This window comes from Pleurodeles waltl, chromosome 2_1 (assembly GCF_031143425.1).
Source record: "Pleurodeles waltl isolate 20211129_DDA chromosome 2_1, aPleWal1.hap1.20221129, whole genome shotgun sequence".
Lineage (NCBI taxonomy): Eukaryota > Metazoa > Chordata > Amphibia > Caudata > Salamandridae > Pleurodeles > Pleurodeles waltl.
Window position 1 is genome coordinate 382,871,647 of NC_090438.1, and position 27,893 is coordinate 382,899,539.

A 27,893-nucleotide genomic window follows, 5' to 3' on the forward strand; every position below is an offset into this window, starting at 1 on the left:
GAGTTTTAGCATATCCGACTTTGCAGAACCCTGGCCTATATCAACAGGTGGAGGGATGGTTTCCTCCCTTTACAGGCCAGCCAGGGAGTTTGGTGCTTGGGCAGAGCTCAATCATCTCTCTCTCCAGGCAGTCTGTCTTCTGGGGAAGGAGAAATAGCTTGCTGATCAGTTGAGGAGGTCCTTCCCATCTTCAATCTCACTGTGTCTCTCTCCCCTTATCTTTCAGGATATCCCTCACTGGTTTGGCATCCCATGGTTGGACCTGTTCGTCAAGAGGGAGAACTTGCTCCTCCCTTTATTTTTTATCTCTGATTCCAACCAGGGGGTGTGGGTGACGGATGCCTTCTCAGTCTGGTGGCCTCCCGGTCTCCTGTATTGTTTCACTCCTTTCCAATTAATCCCAACAGTCTTTTAGAAGATCAGGGATGATTGTGTTTGGGTTCTCTCAGTGGAGGTATTGCTTCCCCTCTGTTGAATGAGACGGTGGTGGCTATTCCTTGGACCTTGCCCCTTCAACCTTTCCCATTGCTCCCCTTGACTCTTTCTCTGCGGTCTCTCTGTCAGTTGAATCTGGGGGTGTGGCTTCTGACTAGCTGAGGTTGTTGGCTCTAGGATGCTCATCAGCTGTGGAAAACTCCATTTGAAAGTCCTGTTGTCCTTCCACTAGGAAGTCATACAATATGCAATGGCGGAACTTCGAGAAATATTGTTTCTCCAAACAGTTGTTGCCCCTTAGTTGTGACCCAGTCAGGATATTGGATTTTTTGAGGGACGGCTTTGTCCTGAGTTTGGCTGTCCCCACCATTTGGGCTCAGTGGGCAGCTATTCAGGCAGATTGGGGGGAGGCGATGTTAACTCTTGCTCCTTTGGTTTTCAGGCTGCTACAGAGTTGTTTTCTGCAGCGTCCAGTTATTCGGTCCCCGATTCCTCCTTGGGATTTGCCTTTAGTCCTTCATGGTTTGACGGGAGCTCCCTTTGGGCCCCTGGATTCTGTGAACCTTACTTTTCTGACGCAAAAGGTTGTGTTTTTGGTGGCTATTTGTTCGGGCTCAGGATTGGTGAAATTGGTGCTTTGCTTTCTGTCTCTCCTTTCATTTGTTTTTTTCCTGATAAGGTGGTGTTACGCCCCAGTTCAGCTTTTTTGCCTAAAGTTCCATCTTCTTTTCACTGCTCTCAGGATATTGTTCTTCCTGTGTTTTACCCTGATCCGTCCTTGGAGGAGGAGGTTTGTTTGCACTCGCTAGTTGTTCACTGGTCATTGTCCATTTATTTGAGCAAGGCTTCCTCTTTTTGGAAATCTGACTCCCTGTTTATTACCTTTGGGGGGTAATAGAGATTTTTGTCCTTCTAATTCTACCCTCTCCCATTGGATTAAATCTGCTATTTTGTGTGCCTACGATTTGTCTGTGTGACATCCCTTGTCAAGTGCAGGGTAGGTCTACCAAGGGGAATGTAAACTCTTGGGCTTCCTTTAAAGGTGCTTCCTTGAAAGACATTTGCTGTGCTTCCACTTTTCTATTCCATTACCAGGTTCAGTTGGTGGCACGGGCGGCTCCTCCGCTAGGGCGGAGGAGCATCGCCCCCCCACCAGCAGCTGCCAAATGTCTGCAGTACTAGGCTGACGAGCACACAGCTCCCCCTCAGAGCGCATGTATGTTTAGCCAGCCGTCTCAGGCCAGCCAAACATACATGCACACTGAGCTCTGTCCAATCCGGCACCACAGTGCCGGATTCGAAAGAGCAGGCAGACTCTCCCAGTCTGCCTGGGAGCGCCCGGGCTGGGCGCTCCGACCAATCTGAACGCAGCCTGCCCTGCATCCAATCAGCAGTGTTCAAATTGGCCGCAGGGTAGGCTGGGAGCCTGTGCCTGCGGCAAAGCAAAGTAGAGCTGAGCGGTGGTGGTGGTGGCTTCAGGTAAGTTTTTGCTAGTTTGTTTTATTATAAATTTTCCCCACTCCTCTGCGCCGCCCGCCCCTGCCACACACCACAAGCCGCTCCTGTTTTTTTCTTATTAAACACTTTCTGTATTTATCTTTCACAGTCTGCTGTGTTTTTTTTGTACATATAATCAATCCATGTGGCTTGGGTATTTCTCACGTGCAAGAACTGGGCCGGGGAAGATGGACATGAAGGTAATGCTCCGGTTACTTACCGGTAATCTTCATTACTCCAGGTCCAAGCCTTCCACAATACAGTCCTGGGATTCCCTCCTCCCAACCCTTTGGGGGGATTGATTATATGAGGTTCTTTTTACCTGTGGTTTTCTTGGTACTACAGGATGTGTGGATTGCCTACATCCCCTTTGTAGTGGAGCCTGGGTAACGGCGGCCATGTTGGGGGAAGTATTCTGAATCGGCTAGGGAATAGGGTCTGCCAGAAGGAGATTGCATCTCACGTGTAAGGACTGTATCAGAGAAGAATTGGACTTGGAGTAATGAAGATTACCGTAAGTAACTGGAGCATTTCAAAAGTTGGACTTAGGTGCAGTTTTCTACTTGGTTCAGTTTGTCTGGATCATCACGTTGCTGACATTTCGAGGTGAGAAATTAAATTTGGCACCATCAGCTTAGATGTGAGAGTGAAATAATTTTTCACTCCTCTCTCAATTGTTACACATGATTCCTTCATGGCAGAGCGAAGTGTTACACATTGCTGATGCAACTCTACTCTTGCAGAGAAGGTATCTTTTCTTTTGTAACAGCCGTTGTTACACTGCAACGAATGCTGCAAAGTGCCCATGAGGTCACATTTAAGGTTTCATCATAGCACCAAAATAAATAATCCAGAAAAGATGTGTAACTTTACAATTGTGATCCTACTCTTTAGAAACACAAGAGTTGTGACTCGGACCGGATATTGAATATGCACAAAGTGATTCTGACTTCTTCTCTTTAAACTCTCCATTGAACAATGTAAATATGGGTTTTCTATGGAAGCCCCCTTTTAACTTCAGAAATATGACTCTTATAGAGAACAGCCATCTAAGATTGGAAATGTGACTCTTATCCTAAGATTCCTCCCAGGCTTGTTAACTATGTGGCATCTGGGGAGGTGTGCTCATTTAAAACCATAATCACTCGTGTCAGGGATTCCACGCTGCACATTTTGTGAGCTAGCCTCACCATGGAGATGTGCGTCGCATAGGGGTGTTTAAGACTGGTGTTGAGACTCTTTTCTCAAAGAATGTTGTCGGAAAACACAGCATTCATGATTGGTGATCCCTGCTGCTATGAGACATTTCATCACAGACACACAAGTGCACCAACCTGCTTGTACATAGATACATGTCATTCTCAGCAACAACGGTGCCTTCTCTGTGATGCTGATTTTTGTGTGCTGTCCATAATCAACCTGGATATTGATTTTGAGCAGACTTTAGTTTCCTTAATGACAATCACACCACAGCCCGAAACTCTGAATTTTGTGGGCATTCGTACATGTACTGCTGGACACACAGACTGCTAGCAAAATGAATACAGTACAAGATCATTGTTTTATCACATATTGCATACATCTTGGCAATAATAACCCATCATATATGCAACTGATGGAGCAGATCTCCTAATTAAAGAAAATTCTAATGATTAATGGGTGTTTATTAATGAGGAAAATGAATGGAGAAATTAGTATTAGAAAATAATGTGTATAATCAAAAATGTGCCCTCAGAGAGTGGTCACCATGTGTATTAACAGATGCTAAATAATGGAAAAATGTATATGAAAACGTATTAATATATCATAACTGGATGTATAACCTATGTTTTATGTTAATACATATTCTTAAATTAGCCGGACTAAAGGCCTGGTTTCACAGGGCTTTGCTTGCTCATAACGTGGAGCTTTGCGAGGACTGGTAGCTGGAAGGAGGGACCTTAAACTGCTCAGAGTTCAGACATTTCAGCTAGAACATTCAGCAAATGTACCAACAGACAGGAGATGATGAAGACAATTTGATACAATTATGTGTAGTGTAGGCTAAATACTTTCCCCCGACTTGAACAATAGAGGCACTGACTAAAGAATCATATGCAACAATTTTGTTACCTGAAGAGCCGGATGATGTTCTCATCTCAAGAAGGACCAATCAGTTTTATGGGACACGAGGTCTATGCAAAATTAAAGATTTGGACAACAAAAACTATAGGGTAGATTCATAACTTCCGACAAGACTGACCAATTAGCAATTAATGGAATAGACTGGGAGACCCTAATAAAAAGTCATTACAAGGGGAGCGAAATCAGAACTGCGAGGAGAAAGTTGATGACATCAGGTGACGCTGTCCGAAGTGCTGATATTTGGGCTTATACTCTGTGAGCCTGATACGTAGCTGACCACTGATGACCTGGGGATGAAGACTGACTCGTTGCTGATCCATCCTGGATAGGTAACTATGAAAATGTGACTGACAATTTGTGCCTTTTCTTCTAAGTACCAACTGCACTGTTTCTGATTAGTAGCTGACCACTGATGACCTGGGGATGAAGACTGACTCACTGCTGATCCTTCCTGGATAGGTAACTATGAAAATGTGACTGACAATTTGTGCCTTTTCTTCTAAGTACCAACTGCACTGTTTCTGATTAGATTTTCTCTCTTTTTTATAGTTTTTTCCAAATTAATGTTTTTATCTCAATTGTTTTTGCATGAAGACCCACATGTCGATGCTAATTTTGGTTAGGTAGGCTGACAAGGGGGACATTGACGGTGACAATGACTGATGAATTTATTTGCTGAATTACTTCATTAATGCTGATATTCACTGTCTTATGATTTGCATTGTTGCATATGTTTTCTTTGGAGAAAAATGTTTCCCTTGATGAACTAATAAAGATTGATTAATAAAGGCAAAAGTAACATTTGATTAGAATTGTAATCAATAGGGAATACAAATTATTAACCTTTTCCATGAGTGATGGTTATTTCTGATTAATATAGTTTTCTCTTTGGTTTCTTAAGTGTTTGATATTGATCTATTGATGTTGATTATTGGTTCAGTGATCACTGCATGATTAGGATACTCCATGCGATTCAAAAGGTTCATCGACCTATACGTGTCCCCTTGTAAGTTTACTTACTAAGGACCGGGCGCGCTAGCACAATCATGTGCCCACCGCCTTGTGATCCAGTCAAAAACACATTGATAAGCCTTTTCTCCATCTTCAAACCCTGGAGAAGCATGCCACTGATAACAGAATCCCATCACAAACTGCAAAGGAGGGTAAGAGATGACTAGAAAAGTCAAATTTCTTGGTGCCTGATGGCACTCAGGAAGTCATGCAAGACTTTTTCTTCCTCTGCTCTTGACTGGACTGCAGTTACGCACACAGAAGACATATACTCATGCTGAGCCCCTTTGCCTGTTGTCATAAATGCAACACAGTCATATTACATTGGTGTAAACCCAAGTATCCCAAGAATGAAGAATTATTGCTCTACATAACCATTGTGTGCCCTTCATGATGAAAACTGGACACTACATTTCCAGCAGAATGGTGGTCACCTTCTAGCTCTGCATCTGACAGGTTATATCATTCTACAGCAAGTGCACCAAGTATACTAATGGCAATATATTCCTGTGTTCCACATCACTCTCACAAATTTGGCTGGTAACGTCCTGGATCCTCAGCTGCCACAGAATTTTAATTCACTCTACAGCAATAATTACCTCAGACTTTCTTTGTTGATGATCCTACTGATTATTGCACACAAGTTTATAAATATTAAATACAGAGGGGCATAAAATATAACTGATCCTAGAATAATACTCATAAAGCCCAATCAAGCAGGCCACCAGGACCATATAAGACCAGTCCTTAATCACAAAATTATTTTTGGAGGCAAGTAATTAAGGTCAAAGACTAGGCTTGCAAAAATTAAGCAAAAATCTAAGTCTATGTAAAAGACAATCAAAGATAATAATCTAGTACCAGTGAATACATTTCATTGAAACATACACAAACACACCACTGAGAATATATTAGCAAACAGCCAGCACACCCACACAACTTTATGCATGGGCTTTGGCGTATTACCACAACTATTCGTGTTGCAATCAGCATCAAACAAATAATGAATTACAATGTGCTGATAAACACACACAGATAGACAGACAAATGCACACATACACAAGTACGGTGTGCTGAAACTATTGACATGAAAACAATGTACACCTAGGACAGCAAGCTAGGTACAAAGTGAACTTTCACCCAAGTGAAAGTCAAGACCGAGGTGACATTTACTTAGTACAAAAGTGCTTGTCACAACAGAAATAAAAAAAAACATAAAAAAATAATAAATGCTCCCCCTTTTTAGAGCAGCAGCCACAACATCCCAGACACACGGTACAGGAGACACAACCACCAACATGCACAGAGGCGATGTATGCCATCACTATTCATGAACATATTTTTCAGGTGGAAAACCAAATAGTGGTGATACACAGTCAACAAATATTCTCGACTCAAAATGTCCAAACTACAAACCTTCTTTTATGTGCTTCCAATCTTGGCAGATTTAATCTACACAGAATAAATACATTGTAGAATGGCTGACACTTTTGTGTGCAGAGCATTGAATAACTGGCACAGGTAGTGCACGTTCTGATGATTTGCTTGATTTTTAAATACTCCCGAAACTGGCACTTTTTAGGTCGAGCATAGCATCAAGCAAGCACTGCTTTTCTGACGTGTTGGTATGTATCTGGGCCTTTAACCATGCACACTGCATGCCCATCACTATAAGTCGTTCATGGGCTTGCCTTTCAAAACTCCTTTGTTTTCATTGGTGAATGCTTTACGTTTGTCCCTTCCTGGGGTGGTTTTGCTACCGCCTTGGCCTTCTCCCCTGTTACATGGATAATTGTACTTTTGCCGATAACTTTGACTGTGAGCCAACTTCTTTTTCCTTTTGTGTCTCTCCTTCGTGCTCACGCTAATGGCAGCTGTCGCGCCTTGAATCGGCTCACGTATGTCAACTGTTTTACTTTTTATTTTCAGTTTGTGTGGCAAGAAAGGTCTGGTTGGGAATTTACAACGCTAATAGCTCTAACTGGAGAACACGAGACCCATACTAAACGCTTGCTTCTTTTTCCTTGTTGGTGCGGTGTGGTGCCTACAGCGTTCTCCTGTTTACTTCCAGCGCAGACTGAGGTACCGATTTGTAGTTCTGTAAGGTTAAATGGAGGTGCGTGGGTCATGGGTGGTGGTGATTCCAATGTGTTATGAAATGTAATTATGGATCTATAAGTCTGTACGACGATGTGGGTAATATATGTAACCGTGATCTTGATGTGTTATACACACCCGATGTCTATGGTGTCAGGATGTATGATTCCGTTGTGACACAGTAAGGGATGATTTGAGATGAGTATTGGTTTGGGTGTAGACTGATGGTTTTCAATGATTATTAACAGGTCGGGCCCATTTATGACCCCAGGCCTGGCCATTCTACACTGATCTGGGTTCATTTTTGAACTAAGTGTGACTATGAACTTGTAAATACTGTATAAATAGGGTCTGTATTTGATCATAATCACTATGGGAACCTTTGATTGAAGATGCCCCAACTTGACTTAGGGATTGGTTTTGAACATATGGGGAGGCATGCAAATATATTATGATATTAGTTTTTTTTTAATTATCTTTACCCATGACCCATTCCCAAGGGCATGATTTGATGTGGAAGAAGTTGGCATTGGGATAAGATGCTGCAAAATCATGAATGTGCAACTTTTTAAGGATAATTGCCTTGGCCCTGGTTTGCCTTGTTTAGTTGGATTTTGAAGTATGATGTGTTTTTCAGGAAAATGGAGTTCTATGTTGGTCATATTCTTGGGGTTCATTAATTTGAATTTGGGATGTCCTGATAGGTGCCGTTTATGGGGGACCCATTTAGTGAATATGGCGACTAAGTGTTGGTTGAAAGAAACCACACACCCTAACATTTAAGACTGACTCAACGAGTGAGAGTGACAGGACTAGACATCCTTGGCCGAACTCGTACATTAGAAAGAAATATGGGTATGTTCATATTATACATATCATAATTTTTATTGTATATGATTTAGGTAATGATAATATATGATAGGATATATTAGGCAGAGTACAGTCTACTTGTTCACTATTTTTTAATTATTTGTTTATTCTTTTTTGGGAGGGCGGACCAAGTAATCTTCGCTAATCAAGGTTAACCAGGGTTTGTTAGTAATATCCCTTAGATTCTTTGTAGTACTCCCTTCTGCCCTTTTGTATGCACAATTTCAGTAGGTGCAAAGATGATATGTGACTGCTTAACACATTTTATTGTAGGAATGGTACTAGACTCTACTGCTAAGATTTTGTGTTATCACTTAATATATTTGTTTCCTTTTCTCACTTTTTGGGGTGATATGTGTGGGTGTGTAAGAGATATTTGTATAATGTTTGATGATTTTAAATATGTTCCTGTAGGATAAATGTGTGTGTCCTTTTGATATGGATTTGTTAATGTTACAGCCCTGAACGTTTACAAGAAGCAAACGAAACACGTTGGCTGGCTGATTGTCCTTTGAATTCAGGATCCTCTGAAAGAAGAATATGATTATTTAATTTTTTGAATATTAAATCAGTGAAGATTGGAAGCAAATAAATGAAGATTTATACTTTGGACATTTTGAGTCGAGAATATTTGTTGATGGTGCATCACCACTGTTTGGTTTTCCGAATTTTGGTTTGAAGCCTTGAGCAGCAATTGTATGGGTGTGTACACATCATATAGTTGAAAATATTTCAATTGGGACAGGGTGGTGGTGCTGGATGTGGGCTTGCTGCGCTTCTTTTTGGATGATGATATTTTTCAGGTGGCAACAACACCTGTACAAAAATTAATACCAATGGTCACAAACCTACAGATTTATAATATTTCATTTATTTTTTTGGGGGGGTGGTATCGGAAAATGCTACACCATTTGCTAGTAGCCTTTGAACACACTGGGACAAGGGTACATAGGAACGGCAGAATAATGCTTAAACCTGGAAGTAGATGAAGCTGTTAGTCAGCCAACAAAATGTAGAGTCGAAATGAGGTCACAAAGCCTTGGAGAAGAACAAACAAAATTCTGGGAAGCCTGGAATGCTGAAGTTATAACCAATCTTAGATGTCTAATGGACAGATCACCATGCAGACCTATCATCTGAAAGGTGACACACCTGCAAAAACATTCAACTATACACTTGTCCACTGCAGGCCTTGGTGTCCAGGCCAGGATGACATGAACTGCAAATAAATGTTTGTAACTAACACCACTGCCAAGCATTCTACTTCTCTGTCCCTACTCTTTCCACAACACCTGTACAGGTGGGACACAGAGAATAACCCATCACACATCCAGGATACCGCAAGTGTACACAATCTCAAAATTAGTACTAACAGTTAAGTGTGAAACACTCAGAGTTGCAGCTCATAATCGGGTGGCATTACAGACATATATACAAAATAACTGCAACCGCCACACCCACCCATATTAGAAATATCTAATTATAGTGTACATACTGCATTAACACGGTATACAACTAAACTAGACAACACTGCCTATTGCTGCACACCTGCATTGCCACCATTGAAAGGAGACCATGCTAGAAGGTCAAATAAAAATAGCATCTGAACGCACCACTTACCTGGATACCTTAAGGAAGTACTCAGAAATATACAAACATGGTCAGGAGAAGTGTATATCAAAGACCGAATGTGACTCAAGCACCCACACAAGCCATCCCAGCATTTTAATCCCCAAAAGCAGTAGCTCCACACACACCACGAGTCAGCTACAACATGTAACAAATGCTGAAGAGTCGTGATAGTGGACCACAACTGTCACTGACACTACAACTACTCACAAGCACTAATTTCTTGAGAAAGAAACATATGTAAAGTGACAAAATACCTGACTTCACAAAAGAGAAAAGGTAAAACATTGCATAGGTGTGTCAACATGTAAAGGCATTTTACAGTTAATGCCAAACCAAAGTACACGCCGCACTGGATGACATCTGCAGAAGATTCGGTATTAAGCACAACTCAGCTCCAGCGTGGTGTAGCAAAAGAGAAAACACCAGGACATGTTAATGACCTCACAAAATATCCAATAGGACTTAACCTCCAATGGCTAGTGACAAGTAAGAACGCGAAGAGATTGTGCCGCTCATACTCAAAAGGTGAACAAATTGCCGGAATTACTGACGCTGAAGCTGACCAAGCACTCCACATCTTCAAGATGTACCTTTAGGTATAATCTGGAAGAATGGAGGTGAAAGAAGTGTAGGGCTGCAAAGCAGCCTATGATAGCGAAACAGAAAATGCAAAAATGTAAATGTATTCTGTTGGATTATTTACTCTAATTGGACCTACTTTAGGCATTTCAGAACGTTTAGCTTGATTGGTTTGAATTTAGGAATGAGCCCCTAATAATAAAACAGAAATGATCAAAAATTAAAAAAGAACCCGAAAAAGCAAATTGCTAAAATGCATTGCATTTTGATATATAATTTGGAAGTGATTTTCCAGAGTATACAAAGAGAAATTGTACACAAAACATTAATAAAATGGCATGCAGGGGAATAAGTGACACCAATATTAATAAAAAGACATGCAGCAGAATAAGTGACAGTAGAAAACAAACATAGCTGCGTTTAGCGTTTTTTCGGTTAAGCATTTCAAATAATTTAGTTACGACAGCTAGCATGATTGGATTTAAAACCACAAAAGAAATAACTTACATAAATCCTAGTCTAATGGGTGCATGTGTTCAACAGAAAACATTACAAAATAAATGCAATTCAAAACATACACTTAATTTTCTGTTCTCGGATTCAGTCATTCATGTAAATTAGTTGGCACCTGCGTGACCATAAAAATGAACTCATTGCATTTTTCAGCCCGGTATGTAATACACCACTTGGCAAGGTAATATTTGTGCTGTTTAACACATAAACAAACAAACAAATACTTCACTAACTTACCACAAAGAATGCCAATCAAGATACACAAGTTCAAAGTAAAAGATCCCATAGTGACTGCAGAGCTGGCTGGTCAACCTGCAAGTGGAATAAAGCCAGTGCCAGATTAATGGATATGTGAAAGCAATATAAAGAAGGGTCGTGCTCTTCGTGTAGTCCGTCCTACATTCCAGTTATAACACACTGTGATAGGTGCTAGCTCTTTCATTATCTTCCGAAGTTACTGCTGCTGCTGCACAAATCAGCTGTATGGATGGTGCCATAAAAATATTTTTGGGCAGATTACAGATAAGAGATGAGCGTCTTTCAGAACTGCCTTCATGTGACAGAGTAAAGGTTGCAAGATTCAGTCTTTAATGATTATGCAAACTATGGCAACCATTAACCTTTTAATGACACCATCCATTTTGAGCAACATGCAATGGAGAGAGACCAGCATGTGACCAAAATGTTACTATTGCAACTATCAATTTGATAAATGTATATAAAAAATCGAGATTCAGTAGTTGGCGGAATAGACTCACCAAATTTGTCAAACAGTTAGAACTTTACTCACTGGTGTTCTTTGTGTGATGTGGTGTAAAACTATTCAGCTGATTTCTAGGCATTGGCATTTAAAGAGAAGCTTATGTTGGGCATGAAGTGTTTAAAAAGTTAAGAGCATGTGGACTGCTGGCTTCCAGATAGTCAACCCTGATTGGCTGGCCACAACATGAACAATGTGTTGAGGCAGCCATTACAGGTCTTGGACATGGCTCCTGCTTCCTGAAAATAAATGAAAAAACACACAACAGGCCTGTAAGAGTGGTGTTAAAGTTGGAGGACAGGGTCTTCATACAAGAGGCTGGAGACATTCAAGAAGGAGGGAAAGTTCTTTATTTCATGTTAGGCCCTTAGGTTATAACATCAGGGGTGGCTCCTCCATAAGGACAGAGGAGTGTCGCTCCACTGCCAGCTGCAGCAGCTGCAAACCTTTTCCCAAAAAATGATCATAAACTGTGTTTATGATTGTTTTTTGGGAAAACTGGTGGGCCATGGGAGTGACGAGCAATGAGGGGGAGTCCACAGCACTCCCCCTCAAAGCGCATGTGTGTTTGGCCGGCCGTCTAGGGCCGGCCAAACACACATGCATACAGGGCTCTTGCTAGGCTGAGAGAGCCTGCACAAACTCCCAGTCTGCCTGGGAGCGCCCTGGCTGGGTGTTCTCAGCCAATCCTAATGCTACTTTGAGCAATGTCAGGATTGGCCGCAGGGCAGGCTGGGAGCCTGTGCCTGCCTGCAGCGAGACAGGAGGAGGCAGAGAAGCAGCGCGGGAGCAGAGGTAAGTGTTTTATTTTAAAATTATTTTTTATTTTATTTAATTCTTCTTCCTCCGACGCTCCTTCTAATTAGGGCGAGCCACGACTGGCAGGCATTCGACTGAAGCCCTCTGCACCCCCAACCCTAGATGTCTATCCGTACACTGTCCCCAGGCTTGCCCCACACGCATATAAGGTGCCAGTGGCTGCCGGTAATTTTAGGAGGGAGGTAGGGGGCGGGCAGAAAGCACACTCACCCTCATTCATTCACTCACACACACATCCATTCACAACACTCATCAACATTCAAATATACACGCATGCACCAAACATTCATTTAAAAACACAAACACACACTTACCTTCAGCTCGGAGGTCCCAGGAGGGTTGCTGACCTTGGGTCAGCCAATGAGGGAAGGCAGCAGTCCCAACTTAGTCATAGAGTGGGATGCGGTCAGTGAGACGTCTGACCCCTCCCCACTCTGTGACGAGGTGTCACTGATTGACACTCGCCCTGAGGGCTTCAGGGCTTAAACCTGAAGTGCCCAGGTCGAAGTCAATGCGTGTCGCTTCCCCTCGTCACCGAGAGGAAGGGCCTTGAGGCACCTTTGCTGAGCCGAGGAGGTCACGCCCATACGAGCTGTGACGTCTTCAGCCCAGCAAAGTTCAGCTCAGGCAGCCTGGAGTCTGTGCAAATCGTGCATGTCTCGCTCCTGGCTGCCTGAGCTGAACATGAAGAGTGTCTGTCAGGCTGACCTTTGCTCAGTACCCTCTCACTCCACAAACATGCATGCAGGACCTCTCCCTGAACCTTCTACTTCTCATGGAAACTTGGCAGAACCTAACATCCGCTTGAGATGGAGCAGAAGCCCTGCCCTCGGATCAAGATTGAAAGATAAGACAGATCCAACAAACCTGGAGGAAGACTTGCTTTTATCTACTACGAACGTGTTAGACCTGACAGCCTTAAGGTGGTCATCCACCAGCTTTGTGCCTGCCTCCCTCCACTTTTCTGACACTGTTTTGCTGGTTTTAGGACTCTGCACACTTTACCACTGCTAACCAGTGCTAAAGTGCATATGCTCTCTCCCCACAAACATGGCAACATTGGTTCATACCCAATTGGCATATTTGATTTACTTGTAAGTCCCTAGTAAAGTGCCTTACATGTGCCCAGGGCCTGTAAATTGAATGCTACTAGTGGGTCTGCAGCATTGGCTGTGCCACCCATATAAGTAGCCCCTTAACCATGTCAAAGACCTGTGTGTGGAATTTTACTGCCACTTTGAATTGGCATTTAAAAATATTTGCCAAGCTCTAAACTCCTCTCCTTTTCTACATATAAGTCACCCCTAAGGTAGGCCTAGGTAACCCATAGGGCAGGGTTCTATGTAGTTAAAAGGCAGGACATGTACAAGTGTTTTTTATATGTCCTGGTAGTGGAAAACTCCTAGATTGGTTTTCCACTACTGTGAGGCCTGCTCCTTTCATAGGATAGCACTAGGGCTACCCTCATATACTGTTTTAGTAGTAGATTCTGATCAGAAAGGGGTAAACCAGTCACATTTCGTATGGCCAGAATGATTATAGAAAATACTGCTTATTGGTGAGGTTGGATTTTATATTGCTATTTTAGAAATGCCTCCTTTAGAAAGTGAGCATTTCTCTGCACTTAAAATCCATCTGTGCCTTCCAAATCTGGCTTGGCTGGTTGACAGCTCCCTTGTGCATTTCACCCAGACAACCACAAACACATGATCCTCAGTCACACCTGCACTCAACTGCATACTGAATGGGTGTTCCTGGGCTGGGAGAGTGGAGGGCCTGACACTTACATTTCAAAGGCTAGTGGCCTGCCCTCACACAATGGACTGCCTAACTCCCTACTAGGACCCTGGCAGACAGAACTGTACTGAAAGGGGACCTTGTGCACTTCAAAACCACTGCAACCTGTCAGGAGGAACTGCCTGGCTGCCCAAAGGACTCATCTGGACTGCTTTGCTGTGAAGGACTGCTGCCCTGCTGTTTCCCTGCTGCCCTCTGACTTTGCTGAGAAGTGCTCTCCAAGGGCTTGGATTGAGATTGCCTCCTGTTTTCTGATGTCTCATGGCCAAAAAGAAGTCATCTCTTCAAGGAAACTCCTTGGGTGCCAAAAATCTATGCACAGCCTGCCTGAAACAATGCACAGCCTGCCTTGCGATGGCAAAATCGCCATACAGCCGAACCGGAACAACGCAGCCCGACTTCCTGAGCGAAGATTAACGTAGCGCCTGTGTTGTGACTGGAAATTCGATGCACGGCCCTACCGGATTGACGCACAGCTAGGCCGGAACAATGCAGCCCGACTTCCTGAATAAGGAATCGGCGCAGCATCTGTCATGCGACAGAAAATTTGGTGAATCGCCTACCGGATCAACGCAGCACCTATAACTTCTTCCCACACGCCCAGGATTTTCCCTGCATCATCCCAGGGCATCCAAAGATCGCTGCACCGAGGTAGGAACCAAGACTGCACACCGGAAATTGATGTAAAGCCACTCGCAGCATGAAAAGAAATGGCGTATTGTCTGTGCTGCATCGGAAAACCCAAACGCACACCTTATTTTTCCATGCATCTCCTCCTCTGTGGCCTCCGTGCATGGTAATTTTGATGCAAACCAGGTACTTTGTGCATACAAGAGACAACTGTTGATTTCTAAGATTTAAGACTCTTTTTATACTTGCAAAAGTGATATCTCAACTTGTGCTTATTGAATCTTTGTCGTTTTATCTTTATTTAACCAGATAAATGTGCATTTGTGTGGTGTTTTCACTGTGTTATTGTATGATTTATTGCACAAGTACTTTACACATTGACTTCTAGGTTACGCCTGACTGCTCAATGCCAAGCTACCAGAGGGTGGGCACAGGATAATTTGGATTGTGTGTGACTTTCCCTGACTAGGACTGTGGTCCCTATTTGGACAAGGGTGTATACCTTTGCCAACTAGAGACCCCATTTCTACCAGAACTCAACTGCTTCACCACCTAAGCCTGACCAGCAAGTGACTAGCAGGAACACATGGCCTTCAAACGTAGCACTTCAGGTACCCCAACTCTGGGAGGAGCACAACTTTACTGTTCCCTCAGACCCAGATCAAGTTTCAGCTCCATTGTTGCGGACCTCATCGCCCCTGTGGCAACCTTAACGTCCATCTACACGAAAAAAGTGACCCTAAGTCCACCACTCTGCTGGAAGACCTCAGCGTCTTAGGACTTACCTAAGAAATGAGAGAATTCCTGTTTTAAAGGTAAACAGAAGAAAAACTGGATGATTGAGGATTTTGTTTTGTTAGATGAGTGGTACATTTTTAATGACATTTGTTAAATCACAGGGCTTTGTAAAGCTAATCCAACACATGAAAATATAGGAAGAACAATAACTCTGGAAAATTAAAAGGGAGTGAAAATGAGTTACCACTTCAGACAATCATGAAGCAATTCATGTAAAACCAGATAGGCAAGGGGAACGAAGTGTAGGAAAAGATATACTGCTTTACTCTGGTTTAAAGAGAAATAACTATGAATATAGAGAATAGAGAGCATAATGAAAATCTGATTTCAATATTTAAGAGCAGCAGTCCAATGAGTTAAATCTAATTGATGTTATCAAGTGAAATGGTGATTGGTGGACCTGGCCCTTTTTGCAGGGTCATCTCCAAACCTTTTGCCTCCTTCCTCCTATTTTTCCTGACCTGTTTTTGTTGGCTTTTGAACTTTGAGCACTTTCCCACTGCTAACCAGTGCTAAAGTGCATATGCTCTCTGTGTAAATTGTACTGTTAATTGGTTTATCCATGATTGGTATATTTGATTTACTAGTAAGTCCCTAGTAAAGTGCACTAGAAGTGCCCAGGGCCTGTAAATTAAATGCTACTAGTGGGCCTGCAGCACTGGTTGTGCCACCCACACAAGTAGCCCTGTAATCAATTCTCAGACCTGCCACTGCAGTGTCTGTGTGTGCAGTTTTAAAATGTAAATTCGACTTGGCAAGTGTACCCACTTGCCAGGCCTAACCCTTCCCTTTTCCTACATGTAAGACACCCCTAAGGTAGGCCCTAGGTAGCCCCATGGGCAGGGTGCTGTGTATGGTTAAGGTAGGACATATACTAATGTGTTTTATATGTCCTGACACTGAAGTACTGCAAAACTCGGCTTTTCACTGTTGCAAGGCCTATCTCTCTCATAGGTTAACCTGGTGGCTGCCTTTAAACATGATTAAAGCGTAGCTTCCCTTTGGGAGCAGATAGACAGTTGGAGTTTGGGACCTCTGAACTCACAATATAAAAATAAATCTTTTAGTAAAATTGATTTTGAAATTGTGTGGTTGAAAATGCCACTTTTAGAAAGTGGGCATTTTCTTGCTTAAACCATTTTTGTGACTCTGCCTGTTTGTGGATTCCCTGTCTGGGTTAGTTTGACAGTTGGGCTGTTTGCACCTCTCTCCAGACAGTGACACAAAGGGGGCTGGGGTGAAAGCCTGCATATTCCAATGAGCCATCTGTGCTAGGAGGGAGGGGAGGAGTGGTCACTCGCACCTGAAAGGGCTGTGCCTGCCCTCACTCAGTGCAGACTTCAACCCTCTGGTGTGTGTCTGAGACCTTGTCTGGGCAAGGCAGGATTTCACAAACAAGTGAGACTTTCCTTTGAAGTAAGCCTACTTCAAAGGCCACAATGGATATAAGAAGAGAACCCAAAACCACAGACTTTAGACACTTCTTGGGGTAGACACTCTACCTCACAGACACTTCTGGACAAGAAACCTGCTGGTGAAGAATCCCTGAACAAGACCTGCCAAGAGGAACTGCCTGGCTGCCCGACGGACTCACTGGGACTGCTTTTCTCACAAGGACTGCTGCCTTGTTGTTGCCCTGCTGCCTTGCTGCTCCCTGACTGTGCTGAGAAGTGCTCTCCAAGGGCTTGGATAGAGCTTGGCTAGTGTTCCCTGAAGACTAAGGACCAAAAAGACTTCACTCCTGCAACTCAACTCCTTGTGAGGTCAAAATTCGATGCATAGCCTGCTAATAACGACACACAGCCTGCCCCGCGGTGAGAAATTCACTGCAGGCCGAACCGGAATGATGCAGTGTGACTTCGCAAGGAGAAGATCGATGCAGCGTCTGCGTTGCGACCGGAACTTTGATGTATGGCCCACAGGATCGACGCACAGCCGACCCGGGACGACGCAGCCCGACTTCCAGAGAGGAATTGACGCAGCGCCTGCCATGGGTGAGAAACTTCCACCCAACGCGTCACTGGATCGATGCAGCACTTGTGACTTCGCTCCGCAAGCCCAGGATTTCACGCACAGTCCCGGGGGCGTCAGAAAACACCACAACCCAAAGGGGAACCAAGTCCACGCGCCGGAAATCGACACAAAGCCTTCCTCTGCGTGGAAAATAACGAAGAAAGTCAGTGTGCGAAGGGGCGAAACCGACGCACACCTCCCTGGTTTCCACGCATCGCCTCCTCTGCGGTCCCTTGAGAAGATTTTGAACGGGAACCAGGTACTTTGTGCATACAAGAGACCTTTATTGTTTTTAAGAGACATTTATTTGTTCTGCAAAGACTTAAGACACTTTATATCACTTTTACAGTGATATCTCAACATCTACTTATTGCATTTTAAACCTTTTGACCTGCATCTTATCAGATAAATATTATGTATTTTTCTAAACACCGTGTGGTGAATCTTTGTGGTGCTATATGGTGTTCTTGTATAATTTAGTGCGCAAATACTTTACACATTGCCTTCTAAGTTAAGCCTGACTGCTCAGTGCTAAGCTACCAGAGGGTGGGAACAGGATAATTTGGATTGTGTGTGACTTACCCTGACTAGAGTGAGGGTCCTTGCTTGGACAGGGGGTAACCTGACTGCCAACCATTTCTAACAGTGATACTAAGTTTAGGATGTTTTGAAACACATGTCATGGTCTGATAAAGAACAAATGCAGTATTGGGCTGATAGAAAATTAGGAAATGAATAAGAATGGACTTTGTGCTATGAAGGAACTGCAAAATGTAATGGAGATTGTACTTACATATATCAATTTTTAAAAAAAGGTTGAAGTAGCATTATAGCTAGATGACATGTTCAGTAACAATGTAACATTTTAAACTAAAAAGAAAACGTAGATTTTCATTGGTTATAGTTATCACAAGTAACTATAACTCATGCCCTGTGGTAACTATAGCTTCCAACCTCGTCAAACTGAGTTTTCTCATCACTAATTTCATTGCAAATGTTGCTGTGATTTTATCATTTTGTCTTAGAAGATGTCAAAAGTCATGTAATATGAGGGGTAATTAGCAGTGCATGGCGAGGGCACCTGTGGCCAACACCCGCAGCAGGTGGCCAACCCCTGCTGCAAGCAACCTTTGGTGTGCACTGCATAGGTTTGGTTTTTGGCCCCCTGGGAGACCATCCCCTGTGGTCAAGCAATATAAATTATGGGGAGTGCAGCCCCCCTCCATGAGCCTTAGCTGGCCCTGGGGACCGCATTCCATGTGGCCAAATTCCAATAAAAGGGGAGGAGAACTACATGGTACCCCTCCCTGAGCCTTAAATGGGCCCTATCCCCTGGGGCCAAACACAATTAAAGAGGAGAGGGGCATGCAGACCCCGTCCCTGAGCCTTGTTGGACCCTGGGGACCCCATCTCTGTGACCAAATACAATAAAAAACGGGAGGGGGCCATGCAGACCCTCCGACCTATTAGGCCCCAGGGACCCACATCCCATGACTGCATGTTATTGTAAGGGGGAAAGGGGATTCACGGCCCCGCTCTTAAAGCCTATTTTGGCCCCAGAGACCCCATCCCTGTGTCATGTCTAAATTATAGGTTGAGGGTTGTGGGGGAGCCCCAGGGCCCCCGCAGCCCCAGACAGATCTCCATATGATGTGGGAGCCAGCATTGCTCCTGCCCGGAGGGAGCAGCTGTTTTCTACTTGCTCCCTCTAGGCAGGAGCAGCATGTTTAAAGCCCACTAGCTGGAAGCTGATTTCCATGTTTGCTTTAGTTTGGTGGGAGATTTAAAAATACTCCCACCAGACAGGAACAAACATATGCTTCCCTGCACATGGTAGTGCAAGCTAGAAACTATTGGGTATTGGGGGTGGGCTTCTCTGGTCACAGTGACTGAGCCGGCCCCAGTGGTAAGATTTTCATGGAAGGATGTTGAGCAGTACCCATCCCTTTAAAGGTATTTATGCCCCAGAAGATGTGGTCCTCAGGGTGTTTTAAGGCTCAGGGAAGGGGTTCCCTTCCTTTTGTATTGATTTTGGGGTCCACAGGGCCTATCCAGGCTCAGAGAGGTGGGCCGCATGGTCTCCCTCTGGTTTAAAAAAAAAAGAGCCCGGAGGATGGGGTCCCTGTGGCCTACATAGATTTGGGGAGGGGGACCATGCGGCCCTGTCCCCTTAATTGATATAGCAGGCCCGGAGGATAGGATACCCAGTGCCCAAAATGGGCTCAGAAAAGGATGCCTTACTCATGTCCCCTCCCCATTAATGTTTTTTTTTAAATGGTGGCTTCTATTTTCTTTTTTTTTGTTGCCGCAATTCCATGGGAGTCATGCGGGATTGTGACGCAAATTGCCAATTTGTTCACAATTTTGACTCTTCTGGGTTCCCCACATAGGACTGAGGTCCTTACTCTGCCCCCTTATATATTTTTTGCTTTAAACTTCAGAACAGGAGAGTAAGGCCCTTATTATGACATTGGCGGTAAATCCAGCTTACCTCCACGTTGACGGCCGCCAACTCACCGTCGCTACGGCGGATATCTCATTCACCATATTATGACACACTCACACCAATCTGACAGAATTCAGCCACATACCCTAATCCGCCAGTCCAAAAGTTAGTGATAAAGTGGCGGTATCAAAATCCACACCGTTATGCCAAGAGAACAATGCCCATCACATTGTGACCCACGAATCACCACGGCGGACATTCCACTGCGGTAAACCATTGGCAGTACATACTGCCGCATTCACAATGGACACCCACATACAAAACAACACCACATTGGACAATTCAAATAACGCACACCTGACACCCATACACACATCACACCCACACACCCACACCACTATAATACACACACACATTATCCACAACTCCTTACGATTACAAATCATTGCCACCAGAGAGACACCAAGACCACTGAGACAACCAGATCCACACACTACTCACACCTATACACCACTCACGCATTCCACATCACACACCCCAACACATTACCCAAAACACTCGCACCAACACACCTCACATAACACCCATGGCACCACAAAGACACCCCAGTTTCACAGAGGAGGAGCTAAGGGTCATGGTGGAGGAAATTGTTAGGGTAGAGCCACAGCTATTTGGAGCACTGGTGCAGCAGATATCAATAGCCAGGAAGATGGAGCTATGGCAGAGAATTGTGGACAGGGTCAACGCCGTGGGACAGCACCCCAGAACAAGGGATGACATCAGGAAGAGGTGGAACGACCTACGGGGGAAGGTATGTTCCATAGCAGCAAGACACCAGGTCGCTATCCAGAGGACTGGCGGTGGACCCCATCTCTTCCCCCACAACTCACAGCATGGGAGAAGCAAGTCTTGGCAATACTGCATCCTGAGGGCCTGGCCAGAGTCAGAGGAGGACTGGACTATGGTTAGTCAACTCTCTACTATTATCACCCCCTACCTGCATGTCATCACATGCCCTCACTCCCATCACTCCACTACATCCCACACACTCCACCATCACATCTCACTTATCCCAGTGCCAATGCCTGCATGCTATACCAATGCATGGACAACCCTCACAGCTCTGCATGGACACTCACTAAAGCATGCACAGTATAGAGAACTAACAATCCCACCATACAGTAACAAACAAAAGTGAAAGCTGCCAGGGCAAATCCAACCATAGAGGGGAAGCCAGGGATGTATAATATGTCATACACATAAACTGTAACACATTATTTACACCCCCACAGGTACCCCAGCCAATGTCACTGGAGAGGAGGTGCCAGCACTATCCAGTCTCCCAACAGAAGAGGCCCACAGTAATGACAGTAACTCTGGACTTCAGGATCTGGACAATATACCTGGTCCACCAGGGACCACTGGACAGCTGGTTACCCAAGCCCAGTCACAAACCACCACAGAGCCTCCCCCGTCAGGAAACAACACCACAGCACCCACCCAGCGTACCCACACCTCTGTCCCCAGGACCCGTCAATCAGCAGTATGCCCACCTCTACAGGGACCCCAGGTCACACCTCGTCCCCAAGACAATCAGGGACCTAGGGTCAGTGGCAATGGGCACACGGTTCAGGGGACAGAGGCACAGGCCATAAGGGACACTGGGAGGAGTACTGTGCACCAGGGGGAGGACAGACTCAGGGAACCGACTCTCCAGGAGGCACTCTCCGAGATCCTGGGAGCCTACCAATATTCCCAGGACACAATGGGCCAGATCCTGGACAACGTGCAGGAGAACAGGTGGCTGCAGGAGGGACAGTACCAGGGGATCAGGGAGGACGTGCAGGCCATCAACAACACCCTGATCTCCATAGCAGGGGTGCTGGCAGACATGGCCAACAGTATGAGGGAGGCAGTCTCACACCAGCGGGCCCCTGCCACTAGCCAGAAATCTGAACAGCCTTCCACTTCCGCTACCACTAGTGGCCAGGAGGCCCGCCACAGGACTCACAGGCCACCAGCACCACTCCCCCTGCAGAAGATGAACCACCCTTTAAAAAAAATCCATTTGGAGTATGTCATGTATATAAAATATGTATTTTTTGAAACAGGTACAAACATTGCAAATGAACTGTACATAGAATGAGCACAGATTAATGACCTGTAGCTGGCTGTAGTGATCACACCAGGAGTATTTGTCAAATCACCAACATCTGCAAAATGATTTGCCAGAGGGACCATTAAGTGGGAATAGAAGTGGGAAATATCAGCATGCCATTGCCTGTCCGAGGTTTGCCTATCTACTGCTGCCACAGGTGCATCTCCAGTCTCCTCCTCCTGCAGAAAAGGGACATGGTGCCTGAGGGCCAGGTTGTACAACATGCAGCATGCCACTACTATCTGGCAGACCTTCTTGGGTGAGTAGCACAGGGATCCACCTGTTAGATGGAGGCACTGAAACCTGGCCTTCAGGAGGCCAAAGGTTCTCTCAATTATTCTTTTGGTTCACTCATATGCCTCATTATAACATTCTTCTGTCCTTGTCCTGGCATTCCTCACAGGGGTCAGCAGCCATGATAGGTTTGGGTAACCAGAGTCACCTCCAAATATTGAGGGACAACACTTAGCCACACACTATCCTATATGGCCAACACCACAGGCATACATCGACATATACTGGGTGGGAACCAGGGCTCACCTATTAGCCACACCATGTGCCTCTGTAGTTGGGACATCACATTTGAGATGCTGCTGTTCCTCAGGACAAAGGCATCATGCACTGACCCAGGATATTTAGCATTGACGTAGGAGATGTACTGGTACCGCCAAGCACACCATCTGAGCATTCATGGAGTGGAAGCTCTTACGATTCCTGAACACCTGTTCATTCTGCCCGGGGGGGACAACAAATGCAATATGTGTACCATCAATAGCACCAATTATGTCCCATTGCATAAAACTCGGCCTTCACGTGGCCACATCCTCAACCTGAGGGAAAACAATGTAGCTGCACAAGAGGGGGGGATTCCAGTGGGGTGACGGCTAGCAGATATCAGGTCATGCTGCAATTGGGCACACAGCTGTGTGATTGTGGCCCTGTCAAGTCTATAGGTGAGGATAATGTGCCTGTCCTCCAATGTAGCCAAGTCCACCAGTGGTATGTACACGGGGGTATGTTTCCATCTCCTATTTATCCGCAGTGGTAGGTATCTAAGGGACACAAGAGGGAGGAGGCTGTCACAAACTGAACATTGGAGCCACAACAGTAGCTTGCATTCTGTAAACATGGAATGGGTCAGTGTGATTTGTTCAGTATGTGTCTATTTCTCCTGTTATGCAGCATGATTCCATAGGGCTCCCCCCCATGAAATGGCATCCGCCTGTCCTTTGTGGAGGGACAGGTGGAAGTGAAGAAAATCCGTTGATGATGTGCGCCATTGCGGGAGGCGGTCGGGAACTGCTGTGCAATTCCTCATTGTTTAAAGTTGGGCCCTGTGGGGTACAGTGGCTAATGGTGATCTACGCCGGCGGAGACGGTATGCACCATTGTGAACATGACCACCATTTTCTATCTGATTCCTCACTTGCTACCTGACCTTCCATAGGAGAGGACCTACACTGCATGTGCTGGTGTGACCTGTGTCTGGAACCTACCATGGCCCGGGTGACTGAGGAAAGGGCCTCAGCCTTCACTTCGGAGGAGTTGGAGAGACTGGTGGTTGGGGTCCTACCGCAGTACGGACTGCTGTATGGCCCTCCAGACCAACAGGTGAGTACACTGTGGGCACAATGCATCTGTCATGAATGCATGGAGTTATGTGTGTGAAGACCTCATTTAAGAGGGTGGGTGGATGTCCTCTTTGTGGTGTACATGTTGTGTGCTAGGCTATGTGTGTGCCAATGGTGAAGGAAACGGGTATGGTGGGCCATATGTTTAACTGGCTGGACTGTTTGTCTAATGGTGTTTTCCTCTGTGTATTGCCTCTGCAGGTCAGCGCCCATCAAAAGAAGGGTATGTGGCGTGCCATCGCCAAGGACGTGCGGACCATGGGGGTCCTATGCAGGCAGACCACTGTTGCAAACGGTGGGAAGACCTAAGACGCTGGGCACGGAAGACGGTGGAGGCCTGGCTAGGGATGGCCTCCCATCGAGGAATGGGTGCCCGTTGGATCCTGACCCCCCTGATGGCCCGCATACTGTTGGTGGCCTATCCAGAGCTGGATGGGCACTTGAGGGCATCATAGCAGCCACAAGGGGGTGAGTACAGTGGCTATCATTACAACTTACGGCTGGTGGGGTGATATCTGGGTGGTGGATGTGTGTTAGTGGGTGCCCCTAGGCCAGGCCTGACATAGCAGCATAGGTCCTCTGGTGGCTAGGGTTCAGAAGGGATAATCTGCCTACATAGCATGTGAGCATCCACTAGTGGTCAGGGCTGCGTAGGTCCCAGGTGTGCTGCAGTTGGTGGTACGTACCCCTCCTCATGCCTTGGTAGCTAACAATATCAGTGGTGGTGCAATGCATAGTGCATAGGCCTGTTCCCTGTGTGTAAGGGTGCTGTGTGTGTGCCAACGGTGGTGTTGGTGCAGCCATTGACCCAGTGTATCCTTTATCTCTCTCTCCCCCAATCTTGTTTTGTCATCCTGTCCTTATGTGCATTAGCATCATCTGGCGGAGTAGCAGAGGCACCGACGACAGAGGAAGCTGCATTCCACAGGACCCAGGAGGCAGAGTCCACCGATGCTGAGGGCACCAGTGGGATGAGGGCGAGGGGAGCACCACGGCGGAGACTGGAGGGGACAATTCAGACTCAGATACCTCCTCTGATGAAAGCTCCCTGGTGGTGCAGACACTTCTGTGACCACCCCAGCTACAGGTACAGCCACCACCCCCGTTTCAGCACCGCCCTCGCAACAGCCCCTCAGAGAGTTGCCTGTGCCCGCACACCCAGGAGGGTGGGCATCTCCTTTGCCCCAGGCACCTCAGGCCCGGCCCCAGTGTGCCCTGCTGCCCTGAGTGAGGAGGCTATTGACCTCCTGAGATCCATCTCTGTAGAGCACTCAACCATTGTGAATGCCATCCAGGGGCTGGCAGCCCAGATGCAACAATCTAATGCATTCCTGGGGGGCCTTCACACTGGATTGGTGGCCCAACAGAGATTGATCCAGGCTCTTCCCTCCTCTCTGATGGCAGCCATTGTCCCTGTTTCTACTGTCCCCCCTCCAACTACCACTTCCCAGTCCCATTCCCCTCAACCCCAACCCATCCCAAGCACACAGCCAGACGAGCATGCACACAGGACAACACCCAAGAGTGTCACAGTCAAACACAAGCACCACACTTCATCCCACAAGCACTCACACAAACACCATTCAGTTGCAGACACAACAACATCCACTATTCCCACTGTCTCTCCCTCTTCCTCCTTCTCCACCTCCCACCCAGTTACATCCACACTCACACCTGCATGCACCACATCATCATCCACTACCTGCATCATCACCACACCAAGCAGAACACACACCTCACTGGCAGACACCTCCACAACAGCCATGCAGACGTCCCAGTGTCCTCTCCCACTGTGTCTGCCCCCATCCTAAAGTACGCAAGCACTCAGATACCCAACAGCCATCCACCTGACAACAGCATACAGCCCATGCACCTGCACCCACATTCAGCAGACACCTCCAATAACCAATCCCTCATCCTCCACTTCCATTACTTCTCCCTCTTCCCACCCCAGTGTCCCTAAAAAGCTTTTCCTTTCCATCATTGACCTCTTCCCTACCCCTCCCCTCCACCCTGCATGTATGGCCAGGGTATCATGAACCCAGCCAAGCACCTCAGCCACTCAGTCCATGGGCTCAGATCCATCTGCACCTACTCATGGTGGAAAGGATTCCAGGCCACATATACGAAGGGGAAGGAGCCTGCACCAGCCAGCCAAAAGGGGAAGGAGCCTGCACCTGCCATCCGAAGGGGAAGGAGCCTACACCAGCAGGCAAGAAGGGAAAGGAGCCTGCACTAGCAGGCAAGAAGAGGAAGGAGCCTGCACCAGCAGGCAAGAAGGGGAAGGAGCCTGCACCAGCAGCTGTCACAGAGCCCCCACCACCAACCATGGTTGTGCAGCCATCACAGGGTGCAGGGGCTGTGCAGGAGCCTCCCACCACCACCACCAGCACCAGCACAGTGCAGCCATCCGAGGGTGCAGGGGCTGTGCAGGAGCCTCACACCAGCACCACCAGCACCACCACAGTGCAGCCATCCGAGGGTGCAGGGGCTGTTCAGGAGCCTCCCACCACCACCACCAGCCCCACCACAGTGCAGCCATCATGCCGGCGGACGCAATGTGATCCTGTCTCCATAGGCTGCTGTGCAGCCTGTCCACTCCAGAACCAGTGGGAAAGACACCCACTCGATAGACTGTGGCCTATCACTTCCTAGGACCAAGCACAGGGCATGTGCCCCCTCCAGAACCAATGGTCTTGTTTTTGCTTCCGGCTGAGGTGCACCCCCCTCCCCCTGAGGTGCCTGCCTATTTGCCAACTGATACCCCTGCAGTGTTCTCTCCGTCTTGATGCAGGTGATAAGTGGGGCCTTGGACTTTGCCCTGTGGCCATGTAGCCCATGCAAACTGAAGACTGGGCAGTGTCCCTTTTTCTGTACATTTGTAAATATCTGAAGCATTGGCTAAATTATTATTTATACTGTGTTGATCTTATTACAATCACTTTGATCCATTCCTGTTGTACTTGCATTATTCAGCTGATTTAGGTGGATTAGCATGTTTTCTTGTGCAGCTGGTTGTGTGTATGGTGTGTGTGTGGGGGAGTGTGTATGGTGCGTGTGTGTGTCACTCTGGTTTTCCTCCCCCCCCTCCCTTGTGTGCTAGGTGGCTGTACTCACTGTCATCGTCTTCGCTGATGTTGGTGTTCGTGGTAGAGCAGAACGCAGAATATCATTGGAAATACTTGGGTTCCATGGTGGCGTGGTTCTTTCCTGTATCTCCAATGGTGAGTCCTTTCACTTCTGTGCAGTGTTTCTGCCAGGCTTTTGATATCATTGGTACCGCCCCGGAAAAGGTGGTGGATTGTCTGGTCCTAATATGGTGGGCAGAACTTTGACTTCCGCCTGGCTGTAGGCGGCTACCGCTGTGGTGCCTGTTGTTTCCGTGGGGTACATTGGTTGGCTTTCTGAGATCTTTCTGCCATGGTCATAATTTGGCAGTAGTTACTGCTGGCCTGTTGGTGGTATTACCGCCACTTTATCACCGACCGCCAGGGTCGTAATGAGGGCCTAAGTCACTGACTCCTGTAATGGCTGCCTGAAACATTTTTCTTCTGTTGCTGGCAGCCAATCTATGCATTGAGTCCAACAGAAGCGAATTGGCTCAGGGGAAAAGCTCCCTGGGCCAATCAGAAGGCTCTCTTTTTTTAAACTGGGTTCTAGGGGCTCTCATGAGACTACCTCGATACCAGCCATCCAGATATACAAAACACTTACCGCAAAAAAAATGCTAAATGGAACTACACCAATTTTGTCAGGAAGCTAGATCTTGGTCCATAGAATTTGCTTATTGTGATTTGGTGTAAATCTGTTCAGCAGTTTTTCAAAAATGTAGGTTAAAAAATATTTGTACATCTAGAATGTTGGGTTCAGGGGACTCTTCCGAGAGAGGTGGGGAGAGGGAAGGGGGCTGCATGCCCTCCTCCCCGACCCTATTATGACCCAGGGACCCCAAGACATGCGCCGCATTTTTTTTTACAGAGGATGCCGTGGTGCCCACCCAGGACCATCAGAACGCTCTACATTTGAAATGGCTCTCCCGCAACAGTATCCCGAACCTCGCGTGGGCCCAACTGTCCATATATA

The 27,893-nt window shown here is 46.1% G+C and overlaps 1 protein-coding gene across 2 annotated transcripts in view; it reads right to left on the reverse strand.

Moving 5' to 3' along the window:
• Positions 1-27,893, reverse strand: part of XPNPEP2 (X-prolyl aminopeptidase 2) — a 327,597-nt gene that overhangs the window by 271,187 nt on the left and 28,517 nt on the right. For both annotated transcript variants that reach the window (XM_069212951.1, XM_069212960.1), the window contains exon 2: positions 10,996-11,070. In XM_069212951.1, the coding sequence (XP_069069052.1) occupies positions 10,996-11,044 (49 nt within the window). In that variant the 5' untranslated portion in view covers positions 11,045-11,070. The remainder of the gene's footprint in view (positions 1-10,995; positions 11,071-27,893) is intronic.